This window comes from Drosophila simulans, chromosome 2R, assembly GCF_016746395.2.
Source record: "Drosophila simulans strain w501 chromosome 2R, Prin_Dsim_3.1, whole genome shotgun sequence".
NCBI classification, from domain to species: domain Eukaryota; kingdom Metazoa; phylum Arthropoda; class Insecta; order Diptera; family Drosophilidae; genus Drosophila; species Drosophila simulans.
The window spans coordinates 13,345,590-13,357,021 of NC_052521.2; the positions used below are offsets into that span (position 1 = coordinate 13,345,590).

At 43.9% G+C, this 11,432-nt stretch overlaps 4 protein-coding genes across 4 annotated transcripts; 2 read left to right on the top strand and 2 right to left on the bottom strand.

Moving 5' to 3' along the window:
- The first annotated feature begins 108 nt into the window (after positions 1–108).
- LOC27207224 (39S ribosomal protein L34, mitochondrial) lies at positions 109–565 on the top strand. Its single transcript, XM_016182948.3, has 2 exons — positions 109–233; positions 306–565. The coding sequence occupies exons 1-2, from the start codon at positions 211–213 to the stop codon at positions 526–528; spliced, it is 246 nt and encodes an 81-aa protein (XP_016027900.1). The 5' UTR covers positions 109–210; the 3' UTR covers positions 529–565.
- On the bottom strand, positions 531–4,080 carry LOC6734702 (polynucleotide 5'-hydroxyl-kinase NOL9). The gene is made up of 4 exons (XM_016181830.2): positions 3,514–4,080; positions 3,242–3,454; positions 921–3,188; positions 531–862 (listed from the first exon to the last, which is right to left on the bottom strand). The coding sequence occupies exons 1-4, from the start codon at positions 3,929–3,931 to the stop codon at positions 597–599; spliced, it is 3,165 nt and encodes a 1,054-aa protein (XP_016027901.1). The 5' UTR covers positions 3,932–4,080; the 3' UTR covers positions 531–596.
- Positions 4,081–4,127: 47 nt separating this feature from the next.
- LOC6734703 (ras-like GTP-binding protein Rho1) lies at positions 4,128–8,579 on the top strand. The gene is made up of 5 exons (XM_016168182.3): positions 4,128–4,356; positions 5,008–5,171; positions 6,421–6,570; positions 7,079–7,159; positions 7,222–8,579. Exons 2-5 carry the CDS (start codon positions 5,016–5,018, stop codon positions 7,411–7,413), a joined length of 579 nt encoding a protein of 192 aa, XP_016027903.1. The 5' UTR covers positions 4,128–4,356; positions 5,008–5,015; the 3' UTR covers positions 7,414–8,579.
- On the bottom strand, positions 8,459–11,336 carry LOC6734704 (GTP-binding protein Rit2). Its single transcript, XM_002081675.4, has 3 exons — positions 10,952–11,336; positions 10,697–10,753; positions 8,459–10,608 (listed from the first exon to the last, which is right to left on the bottom strand). The coding sequence occupies exons 1-3, from the start codon at positions 11,169–11,171 to the stop codon at positions 10,091–10,093; spliced, it is 795 nt and encodes a 264-aa protein (XP_002081711.1). The 5' UTR covers positions 11,172–11,336; the 3' UTR covers positions 8,459–10,090.
- Between the last annotated feature and the right edge of the window lie 96 nt (positions 11,337–11,432).

Below are 11,432 nucleotides of genomic sequence, written 5' to 3' on the forward strand. Positions count from 1 at the left end.
GTTTTCCATTTGACCAATATTATGACGTTTTCTTATTTATTGTATAATTCCATCTATAGGTAATGAATTTTACATGCTAATGTAAAATGTCATTGCAGCTTTGTTCGAAATTTCGAACCCATTGATCTGGCAACGCCAAAGCGGCTTACCGGCTGTTCAGGCAGTATTATTCGGACTTCGTGCGGTCATACTAACTGGAAATTACTTAACATGCTGCAGGGAATGCTCCAAAGGCAAGTAAATAATAATAATAATGAATAAGCCATGTATTTTGAGTGGTATAATAACAATTAATGATATTGCAGGACCTGCCTGGCGGTTGTCAGCACCGCACAAACTCTAATCGTGCGGGATAAGCACGCTTTCAATCGGGCGGTGCTGAAACCGAAAGTACGCTGCCATTTTCCGAAACCCATGGAGGTGAAGAGAATCAATGTCCACGGCTGGGAAGCGAGGATGTCGACGCCCGAGGGACGACGAGTGCTGATGAACCGGATCCTCAAAGGACGCCACAATTTGTCGCACTAGCCTTGTGTTAATAAACCTAACTTTATTTACAAAGTTATCCGATTGCGATTGCTTCAGTAAGCTCAGTTTTAGTTGCGTTGATTAGCTGGTACTCCCAGAAAGGCTGGCGCTCGATGGTAGATCTGCTGGATACTCTTCGAAGATTTCGAATCGTCAAGTATGAACACGAAGGGCACACTGCTGGACACACCTTGGCCCTGATCCCGGAGGAAGCCTTGCGGCAGGACCTGTTCTCCGCCGAGGATAAGACAATCCACCAGGGACATCTTTTGTAGCGGCATTGCTGGCACCAGGTATAACTCCTTGCGCTCGTAGTCGATGGCGCGAACCACACCTAGAAGAATTTAGGAATTCAATTAATAAGCCACAAAAGAACGTGGATATATACAAACCTATTCCCAAACATTGGGCCAGACCTTCCCCGTGATGGCACAGATATACTACATTAGCCTCCATGCCTCGAATCAGTTCCTCGTGCGAGTAACTCTTGCTGGTGGGATGCAGTATCTGCAGGGATTCCAAAGACACTCCCAACGGCTCGCAGTCTGTGAGAGATTTGGCATTTCCAGTCAGGCATGAACTGAGACGTGCCAGAAGGTTGGAGTATCGCATGTCCTTTGCGCTGAGACTCCAAGTTCCTTTTTCCTTTGCAGGCACTGCACTGAGCAGCTTATGGAGCGTGTATTTTGGTATTTCCTTGATCTTGAACTCCTCCGCACAGTATATTATTGGTTTTATCTGCGACAGACTGCTCTGGTCGAGGGCAGTATCAAAGTTATTGATTGGAATTGGACTGGCAATCTGTACAAGATCCGTGGGACGAATGCGATCCACCAGCAGAGCCATCAATTCCATACCAAAGCCCTTGTTATAGCCCATCGTATTTATCAGCCAAGGAATATTTGAATACTTGGCATCGTTCTGAATGTTTTGGACTAGCTGAATAACTGCTCGGGCATACTGCTCTGCGCACAAGACAATGTTGGTGTGGCCCACGACAATGGCATGTTCCGGCTGCCTGTTGTACAGGAAGCCCGGTCCCAGAAGGGGCCCATCAATTACGGTGCAAGAAATAGTCTGTGGAACAAATATTTCCGGTTGACCAATGTCCAGGTCGATGAGCAGCATGGATGGGAACTGAGCCAGATTTCGGTTGATGAGGTAACGCAATAAACTAGACTTTCCGACGCCCTTACCACCGGCTACCATTATCCGGCTCGTTGCATGCATCTTTAACTTATTCCAAACCTGCGGAACTTGCAGAGTCCGCTTTTGATCGCTCGCTTGAATCAGACAGTGCAACAGGGTTTCACTTTGGCTAAATGGTCGATTGGAAGAATTGACCAGTGGGAACACATTTTGCGCCATGTGCTTGCCAAAGGTGTCGACGAGCTGCTGTGCACTTGCGTTTCGGTGAAGCAGTACTATTGCATTCGTCTGACGCTGAAAGCTGGTCTTAATCCTGTCTAGCTGGGCGCGTGTGAAGTTCTTGTTGAGTACTTCCCAATCCACCTCATCTTTTAGAGGTTTTTTAGTCTTGGTTGGCGAAATAGATACCCAATTAAGGCCTTTAGGAGAATAAATGGTAATAGCTTCCTGCCTGCGTGCTTTGTAACCATTTACTGATATTTGACCGCAGAGTAGAGTCAGCACTAGTGTGCCATAAACTTCGAGGTCCTCCTTAATCACGGCCAGCACATGATTGCTCTTCAGACTGTTCTCAAAGACGCTAAGCTCAGTGGGATTTGCTTGCGGATTTCTGTAAAACGGGGCATCGCTTAGTTTGAGATCATTTTCCTTTTCGGGTGTTATAACTTCAGGCAGTGATACCTCGGCATTCTCTTCATTTTCAATTGCAGCTTCAGACTCCTTCTCTGACGGCTCACTGAATGAGTGACCTACAACAGTCACCACTGCACTTGACTGTTTTATAAGTTCTTGCTTTTTTTCCACAGGGGGATCGTCGAAGATTTCCTCTATAATAAGCGGCTCTCTTTGCATACCGACAGGTTGAGGATCATCAAAGAATCCCTCAATATCAGGTGGCTCATAAGTTGAATCGAGGTCGTCGCTGTCGAAGAAATCGCTTCCGTATTCTTCACTATCGCTGTCACTAACATCCTCCATATCGCTATCTTCACTGTAGAAATCTCCATCACTATCATAGTCTGCGCTGGTTGTGTCTTCACTGTCAGACACTTCGCTGTCAAATTCCTCAGATCCAAAGTCATCGCTATCTCGTGGCTCATAATCAATGTCCTCTTCGTCGCTGTCAGTTTCTTCCTGTGCTCTCTTAAATACCTCAATCTTTCGAACTGTTCCACTGCCATCGCCATTCAACAAAAGACCTTGGTATTCTTCATGTTCAAAAGGAGGAAGAATATCAGATACTTTGAATACGGGGCCTTTGCCTTTGGCCTTAAAAATCTTCGGGTCCTCTTCGTCGCTGTCAGTTTCTTCCTGTGCATTCTTAAAAACCTCAATCTTTCGAACTGTTCCGCTGCCATCGCCATTCAACAACAGACCTTGGTATTCTTCATGTTCAAAAGGAGGAAGAATATCTGATACTTTGTATTCGGGGCCTTTGCCTTTGGCCTTAAAAATCTTCGGGTGTTTAAGAAATGTCTCGTCTATTTCTTCAACTACATCGTTTTCAGAGTCTAAAAAACATAGTTTAAGTAAAGAAACAAGTGTGATATTAAAAATTGCTTACCACTTTCAATTAAATAATCGTCTTCTTCACTCCAATCATCTAATGAATTCATTTCAGTGTCACTTAATTCCGGTTTGGCCATTATCTCGACTATTTTACCATTTTGTACAACCTTTATTGAGCTCTTGGCTCCATTTACCTTTTGTTTCTTAGGTAAACTTGCTTTTTTTGTGTTATTTGACGTCTTAACTTTGGTTTTCTTAGGAACTGATTCTGAAAAATATATATATATTAAAATAAATTCAGGTTGTAATTCTAGATAAAATGCATACCTCTCCTTTGAACCTTGGGAATAGGAGGAAGCTTAGCACTTTTGCTTTTTGCAGCAGATTTTTTAGCTGCAACATTTGAGGATTTATTTAAAGGATTCTTTTTAGGTAGGGTATCATCCTTTTTAAGCCTCTTCTGGGATGGAAAACTGTCTGGCTTCGACACATTATTGGAAAGAGGCCGCTTTGTGCCGGCTGTCTTATTTTTCTTGGATTTTTTGGGCGACTCCATCTGGGTTTTTTGAATCATTGCTTCCAAAATCTTTGCAGGTTTGCTGGCCACCTTTGAAATAACTTTTTTCTTTGGAGCAGCAGGTCGGTGCTGTGGGTTTTCCGGTTTACGGCGGCCAGAGGCGAGTTCTCGCTGTTCGGTGAGCTGGAAGCTCAGCTGCATTTCTTTCAGAATATGTTCGTCTAGCATTCCTTTCAGTTTTTGCTTGAACTACCAACACTTAATTCCCGGGCCATGCGACCGCATATTTAAGAAGAAGAGGAAGAATAACATATGTGCGGTGTTACCAGTCGTGGTCGGTCATGGGAATAACGCGCACAGAGTTGCCATCGATGAGAACTATCGATTGGGTTAATAACAGCCCTGCGCTCGAAGGCGTTGGTTGGTCATCGAGCGTTCATCCCGCTACCGAGAAATGAAACGGATGAACATTGTTCATCGTCATTTTGCATGGGAAAAAATCGTCGAGTTCAATTCGAATTTTTGTAATTGCATTAACTTTTATACGATATAGCTAAACGGTAGACGCATAAGAATCAACAAATTTGTGCCATTTTGTAAGCAAATTAAGTGTCGAATTCGTGCTGAGTGTTGTGAAATCACCAATATAAATTGTAAGTGGCCGAAAGAGCAGAAGTGAAAAAATTCCACACAGCACGCACACAAATGCACGCACGCCCAGCCAGAGGCGCACAGACACACGCACACACACACACAGCCATACGTACCGAGAGTGGATGATGAGATGTTTTTGGAATAAAGTGCGAGCGGGACGGGGCGCGGAGAGAGGAGTTTCCTGGAGTGTTGGAGAGAGGGGTGGAGAAGCGGGCGGCCCTATGACGCGACCAAAATGAAAATGCGAATGCGAAAAACCGTAAAGAAAAACGGGAAAAACTCGGCTAACGGACAATGGACAATGGCCAGATAAGAAAGAACCCCACACTTTATACTATTAGATCGCCGTCCAGCCGCAAGTATGACTAAGTGTGTGCGCGAGCGGGAGAGGGCTATCGGAAAAGAGAGCGAGCGCGCGAGTGTATTTGTGTCTGTGTGCGTGTGACTGTATGCGAGTGTGTGTGTGGCTTTTTCATTTTGATAATTTTTTGAACAGGCGCTCGTTCAGTTTTCGCGAATATATAAAACAGAACGGCTGACTCGGGTTCGGAATCGAAAATTGTATTCGGATTCAGAATCGGACTCGGAATCCTCGGGCATCCGCTGCACTTGCATTGCATCTAGCTACAGTTTGATTTTGCCTTTTGCAGAACTTCCAATGACGACGATTCGCAAGAAATTGGTAATTGTCGGCGACGGTGCCTGCGGTAAAACTTGCCTTCTGATTGTCTTCAGCAAAGATCAGTTCCCCGAGGTCTATGTGCCCACCGTATTCGAGAATTATGTGGCCGACATCGAGGTGGATGGCAAACAGGTAAGCCCCTTTTCCCGGACAGCCCCGCCCCTCCCCTAACTTCCCGTCCCGTCCGCCACTCTGAATGCCACCCCCAACCGGCGGCTGACCCCCCTTCCCCCTGATAACCCCACCCTGCCAACCAAGTGATAATCATCTGATCTCGTTTTATAATTTGTGTGCATTCTCAATTCATTCCGTTTTTCAAGTGCGCGTATCCTCCTTACACTTTCCACCCGCCTCTGTGTGTGTGTGTGTGCGGGTGTGTGTTCCCATGGGTGTGTGTTTATTGTTCTCTTGTTTGTGCCACCCACAACTTCACCCACACCTTGGTCGTTGTATTTCCTTTTATTCCCCTGTAAAATGGAATGAGTCAATATCGCCTGATGCCCAACAGACGCAACCATAAATAAAGGTGTCTGGAAAAGCAAACGAAAAATTAAGATCATTTTTGGTTAAGTGGAGTGCAAATTTGGATTATTCCGAAGAATTTAAAGTTTTGATAGCAGTGATTAAGTCACACTTGGCCACATTTCCCCACACTTGCATACACACACGCACACATGCTCAACGGAGAGTTGGCAGCACACACACACACAAGTAGTGCTGCTCCCTTCCTTCCGCTCGTTTTCTTTTCTTTTTATTTTGTATTTGTCTTATACAAGTCCGTTGCGCACATACAGTTTAATGCGTTGCGCCGCCCCCCGCTCTTTCTGTTGCTGCTCTCGCGCGCTCTCACTCTTACTCTTTCTCCCTGCCTACCTGTACTCTCTTCTAAGGGGGGGAGCGCTCTCCCGCTCCACCGCGCACTCCCTTACTCTACGGAATGTAATGTGCGATTTCCATTGGGGCATCAAGTCATGATTTGGCTATATGTTCGTTCATATATTCCATTTGGGATCTACAGTATTTTCAGGCGCTTTTTTTCGAAATAAACACTGTGTGTTTGCCTTTGCTGCGCAATATGGCGGGTTTTCAATTTTCAGTTTCTGTTTGTGTTTCTGTTTGGATAGCGTTTACATACACACAAGTTCACGTCATTCCACTTCGCCTCGCTTCGATGTGATTAATTCGTTTGGCATTTCCGTCAAGTTCCTTGCTCACACTCTCGTACTCGCACTCATGCTATCTTCAACTCGAACTTGTCCCATCCCCCTCCGAGCCCGCACCGCACCGCCCCGTGCCCCAAAAAGCCCCATCTATCTATAACCCTGACGACACCGCAACTGCAAGCGTAACTCTCAATCGTAATCCGCATCCGATTCTCCAGGTGGAGCTGGCCTTGTGGGATACGGCCGGGCAGGAGGACTACGACAGACTACGACCGCTGAGCTATCCCGACACTGACGTCATACTGATGTGTTTCTCAGTGGATTCACCCGATTCGCTAGAAAATATTCCTGAAAAATGGACCCCAGAGGTGAGTTCAAATGCAATTACAGAACCGTTTCTATCAGTCGATCGTAAACAAGTAATGGTACTATACTATACAGAACTAAGAAATATAGGCAACAGATAGGTTTAGTATAGAATTTTTAACTCCAGTTAAAATATATTAAAAAAATTGTTGAAATTAACTTATGCATTTGCTTATGATATGAAATCTTTAAGACTACGCATCTCTGTGTTATTGTTTATGTCATTGAAGCTATCTGAATATCAAAGTGACAAAGACTGGATTTGGTATAGAACGAGGATAGATCGATAGAATTATAGCTTATTACTAGTTGGTGATTAAATGGTCTGCTATGAGCAAATTTGCTTCGACTTTCTGAATCACTTCCTTACTTCTCATAAATGCTTTTAATTTATAATGATAGATAAGAATAAAGAAAAAGGTTCGCAATTACGAATTACTTGTTTTGGCAGTTCGACTATATGGCATCTGATATGAAAACATTATACTAATCCTTACTACATTCTTGCAGGTCAAACACTTTTGTCCAAATGTTCCAATCATTTTGGTAGGAAATAAGAAAGATTTGCGAAATGATCCCAACACAATTCGGGTACGTATACGCACTGTTGAACGAGTTGAACTCGCAGAACTAATCGAAACTTGACTTTACAGGATCTAGCAAAAATGAAGCAGGAGCCGGTGAAGCCGCAGGAGGGTCGCGCCATGGCCGAGAAGATTAATGCCTTTGCCTATTTGGAGTGTTCGGCTAAGTCCAAGGAGGGTGTGCGAGATGTTTTCGAGACGGCAACTAGGGCCGCGCTGCAAGTCAAAAAGAGGAAGAAGACCAGATGCCTTTTGCTCTAAAAGAGCAAATCAACAACATGAAAATCTTTACCACACACACACACACAGCAACAACAACAGCATAAACACACACACACACATACACACCTTTTACAACAATAACGAGCTGAACAACAACCACTCAACAACAACAACATCAAGAACAACCAGAACATCGGATACACGAAGCTGCACCACCACCACCCAACAGCAACAACAACATGAGCAGAAAACAGAGAGCTTGAGCTAGAAGATCAGCGGAGGAGGGATGCAGCGAGATATAAGGGAAGGCAGCACCAAGTAGAATGTCAAATGCGGATTTGATTTTATATACAGTCTAGTGTAGTTATAAACCGAAGTAAACAACAGTAATAACTCTGGCATTATTATTTGTAAAACTAGGGCAGAGCAGATCAATCAGTCAGCCACTGCAAGCGAAATATATATCGATATATGTAAACATATTCAAGTTGTGTCCGTTTCTGTCCACCCCCTCCTCCTAGATGTATGTTATTATTTCGTTAACTGTGTTGTCAAGTGTAGTCGGCTGTGGCTGGTCGAGATTGTGTCGTATGCGAGGGTGAGTGAGTCAGGTGAATCAGTGGAATTAGAAACAGAATCGGAAGTTGGATCCCGGGGTCCAAGGAGGTCGTAGGCGTCAAGATGAGAGTTATGTTCCCATTAAATCTATCAGATACAGAGAGACCACGCCGCCAATAGGAGTTGGAAGCGAAACTACATTACAAGAGCCGAACTAAACACAAAACAAAACAAAACAAAAACGATAAATGTTTATTTAACTAAACGTAAGCCACAAATGAGATGCATTCAGTTTTCGCGTGGGAGATGCTAAGAGGGAAAATTTTTGATGAAGTGAAAAACTATTTCGAGCGCATTAAGCGAGTTTTTAATATTTGTACTTTGCATTAAAACGAGTGGAAAACATAAAAAAAAGATACTACAAAACAACCAAACAACTATATGAAGAGTATTTTATGATTTTATAAAATACGATTATACATATAATTATACTATACAGTACATATGTGTATGTCTCTTTTTTGTATTTTGTACCGTCAATCGTGTAATTCTCACACAGAAGTTGAAAAACTCGAAGATGCATCAGATACAACCAAACTATATTATACTTATGAATAAACAGTACATTTGATCTACTCTTGGTTTAACTAACTTGGTTTTATTTGGCGATTTAAAAATAAACGTGGGACTTGGTAAGATAATGGATTTTTTCGGGGAATACCCGCCCTTTAAAGTCGAAACACACATTTTTAACGGGGTTAAAAAAATCTTTATTGAGGGTATTGTTTTTGTTTATTTTGTGCTTTTGTATTTAATTTTTTTTTTACATTTAAAATGTACATAACATTATGAATCAAAATGTTTTGGTTTTTCTTCGATTAGGTATTAGGTTTCAATATTATTCCCGAACAGGTATGTCGTTTTCGAAACAACATGGACACGACACATTGCTTTGAACATCTAGTTCCCAAGCCTTTTCTCTTAAAACGTACTTTTTAATCGCTTAACTTTCGGCGAAAGCATATCTATTATATTTCTACCCGCATTTGATTCGTTTTTCGTGTTGGAGCTGTTGTTTTTTTGTTTGTCAGTCGATCTGTTTGGTTCGAACGGTTGCAGGATTCGCAATAACAATTAATTATTAGTAATTATGGGTAGTCCATTCAACTGTTTTTGGGATCATGTAACAAACAGAGTAATTAAAGCCGTGTTAGTATTTTGTTTCTGGTGATGCAGTTAACATTGATGAGAGGAACTCATGGTGTATGCTTAGAGAACGTGATGTGTGGTTTCGCTTGTGGTAAAAGTAATCAACAGATTTCGTTAAACTAATAATAAATAAACTTAGGCGTAACACGTGTGTCCTTAACAATATAAACAATAAACTTTTCTCAAACTTAAACAACAAATGCATCGGCTGTCGTGGACTTAAATTATCAATTTGGGCTTGGATCTGAACAAACGCACATTCTCATTCATATTTCATAATTTGCAATGTTCCCGCGTTTTACATACTTAGGTCGATCGATCGTTTTATAATATTAGTATACATTAAATTCAACATTTATTCGATTAGTTAAATGTGTGGCTCGTGTCGCGTATGTCATGTGCGTGTATTCTGGGTAAATACGTACATACATAAGTTTAAAAATCCTCCAATTCTCTGCCCTTCGCACCTGGCAATTGGCTGTTGGGTTAATCTCCTGGCTAGGATTCAGAGTTGTTCAGATTGTTAGTTGGGGAACTGCCCCTCGATCTTGCTGAATTTAAATGCTTTTGAGCTTTAGCCAATTGCCACACTTGCTTAATCGCTCTCGTCTAGGAATCAACGTTAGTAATATTTACTACATAAACATATGTACGTGCATTGTTAATATGTATCTTTTGGATCGGTGCTTAAACGTATTGATATACTCTATCGCTGATCTACTGCCTCGCTATCCTTTCCGGCCAACAACAAGTACTTTAAATAGTTTCCGTAACAAATAATAAATAAACCACTGTGGCCATTAACAATTAGTTATCTGCTCCTCGATCGGTTACTTCTCTCTTGTATGTTGTATCTGATGGGTAGATGCTATATACAAAATATAGCGAACAAAAGTTACTTGGTTTTGTGGTTAATATTGCACTCGTTTCAAGGAATCCGCATCCTGGTCTAGTTTAGGTTTCGTCTGCGCCGGAAAACCAATGCGAAAATGGATCGGATGCGCCACCAGCGACTTCGTCGCCCCGTGTGAATCTTTTCCGAATTGGAGTCCGTGCCCAGGGCCTTGTGCATTTCCTTGCGCCGAATCTCGCGGACCAGCGTGTAGAATGCCTCGTCGATGTAATGACGCAGTGCAGCCGATGTCTCAAAAAACGGGCAGCCGAACTGGTTGGCCAGATTCCGGCCCTCCTCGGTGGTCACGCGTCGCTGCGACTCCAGGTCCACCTTGTTGGCAATCAGAACCAGCGGAATGTCCTCGGACAGGCGGACACGGGTTATTAGTTTCCTGTACTCGGAGGCCTCCTGGAAGCTGTGGCGGTCGGTGACCGAGTAGCAAATGATGAAACCTTCGCCGCAACGCATGTATTGGTCCCGCATGGCCGTGAACTCCACCTGGCCGGCGGTGTCAAGGATGTCGAGCAGGGCGGCCTCATTGTCGATGACCGCCTGTTGCTGGTAGGAGTCCTCTGCGGCGAAAAAAAATAACCGGTATACATTTAGTGGGGTTGTGGGGGCTTCGCCTTAGACGCCTTGCGCACCCTGCGCCTTACTCACCAATTGTGGGGTCGTGGTAGTCCAGGAAACTGTGGCTCACGAACTGAAGGGTGACAGCTGTTCGGGTTTCGTCGTCGTTTTCAGAGGGCGTTGGGAGTGGTGGTTGTTGGAGTTTCGTGGGTGTCGGTGGTGCGGGGGTCAAAACAAAGCGTAAAAGAAATTGAGATAATTTATTGATTTTTCGCAGCCCCAATCAAAGTGCGCAGTGATAACTCGGCATTTTCTTTTGGCTAATCCATGGCTAGAGTAGCTCACCTGACTTTCCCACGCCACCGTCGCCGAGGATGACGATCTTGTAGACCCGCAGACCGCCGCGCATATTCTGCGGCGGCACCGGAGGCGGCTTGACCAGGCTCCCGTTGTCCCTGTGGTCGCTGGGCACCCGCATCGAGTCCGTGTCGGCGGCACTGGTGCAGGACCTCAGCTTGCTGGATCGCTTCAGGGCCGCACAGCCGATGGACATGTCGCCGGCCATAATACCGCTGACCTCGCGGATTTAGACCTGGTCCGTGTCGGTCCTAGTCCCGTTCGATCGGATCACACGGAGAACCTCTGCACCGCCGTCGCCAATTGTGTATTATTTTCTTGTTTTTTTCTTGGTCGGGGTTGGTTCTCTTCGAGATGGGCGCGTGACGAAAGTCTCGAACGATACTGGCGACTGCAGTGCGCATGAATTTGAATGCCATGCGATATTTAAAATAAGCTAATATTATAATTTTTATATTTCTTTACTTAA

Bases quoted from the DNA above. Each gene is read 5' to 3' on its own strand.
- LOC6734704 (XM_002081675.4), bottom strand. From the start codon at position 11,171: ATGGCCGGCGACATGTCCATCGGCTGTGCGGCCCTGAAGCGATCCAGC. The intron at 10,754-10,951 runs GTGAGCTACTCT...AAACCCGAACAG, and splicing joins CGGTGGCGTGGGAAAGTCAG to CTGTCACCCTTCAGTTCGTG. The intron at 10,609-10,696 runs GTGAGTAAGGCG...TTTTCGCCGCAG, and splicing joins CTACCACGACCCCACAATTG to AGGACTCCTACCAGCAACAG.
- LOC27207224 (XM_016182948.3), top strand. From the start codon at position 211: ATGCTGCAGGGAATGCTCCAAAG. The intron at 234-305 runs GCAAGTAAATAA...ATGATATTGCAG, and splicing joins CTGCAGGGAATGCTCCAAAG to GACCTGCCTGGCGGTTGTCA.
- LOC6734702 (XM_016181830.2), bottom strand. From the start codon at position 3,931: ATGCTAGACGAACATATTCTGAAAGAAATGCAGCTGAGCTTCCAGCTC. The intron at 3,455-3,513 runs GTATGCATTTTA...TATATTTTTCAG, and splicing joins TCCCAAGGTTCAAAGGAGAG to AATCAGTTCCTAAGAAAACC. The intron at 3,189-3,241 runs GTAAGCAATTTT...TATGTTTTTTAG, and splicing joins CGATTATTTAATTGAAAGTG to ACTCTGAAAACGATGTAGTT.
- LOC6734703 (XM_016168182.3), top strand. From the start codon at position 5,016: ATGACGACGATTCGCAAGAAATTGGTAATTGTCGGCGACGGTGCCTGC. The intron at 6,571-7,078 runs GTGAGTTCAAAT...ACATTCTTGCAG, and splicing joins CTGAAAAATGGACCCCAGAG to GTCAAACACTTTTGTCCAAA. The intron at 7,160-7,221 runs GTACGTATACGC...TTGACTTTACAG, and splicing joins ATGATCCCAACACAATTCGG to GATCTAGCAAAAATGAAGCA.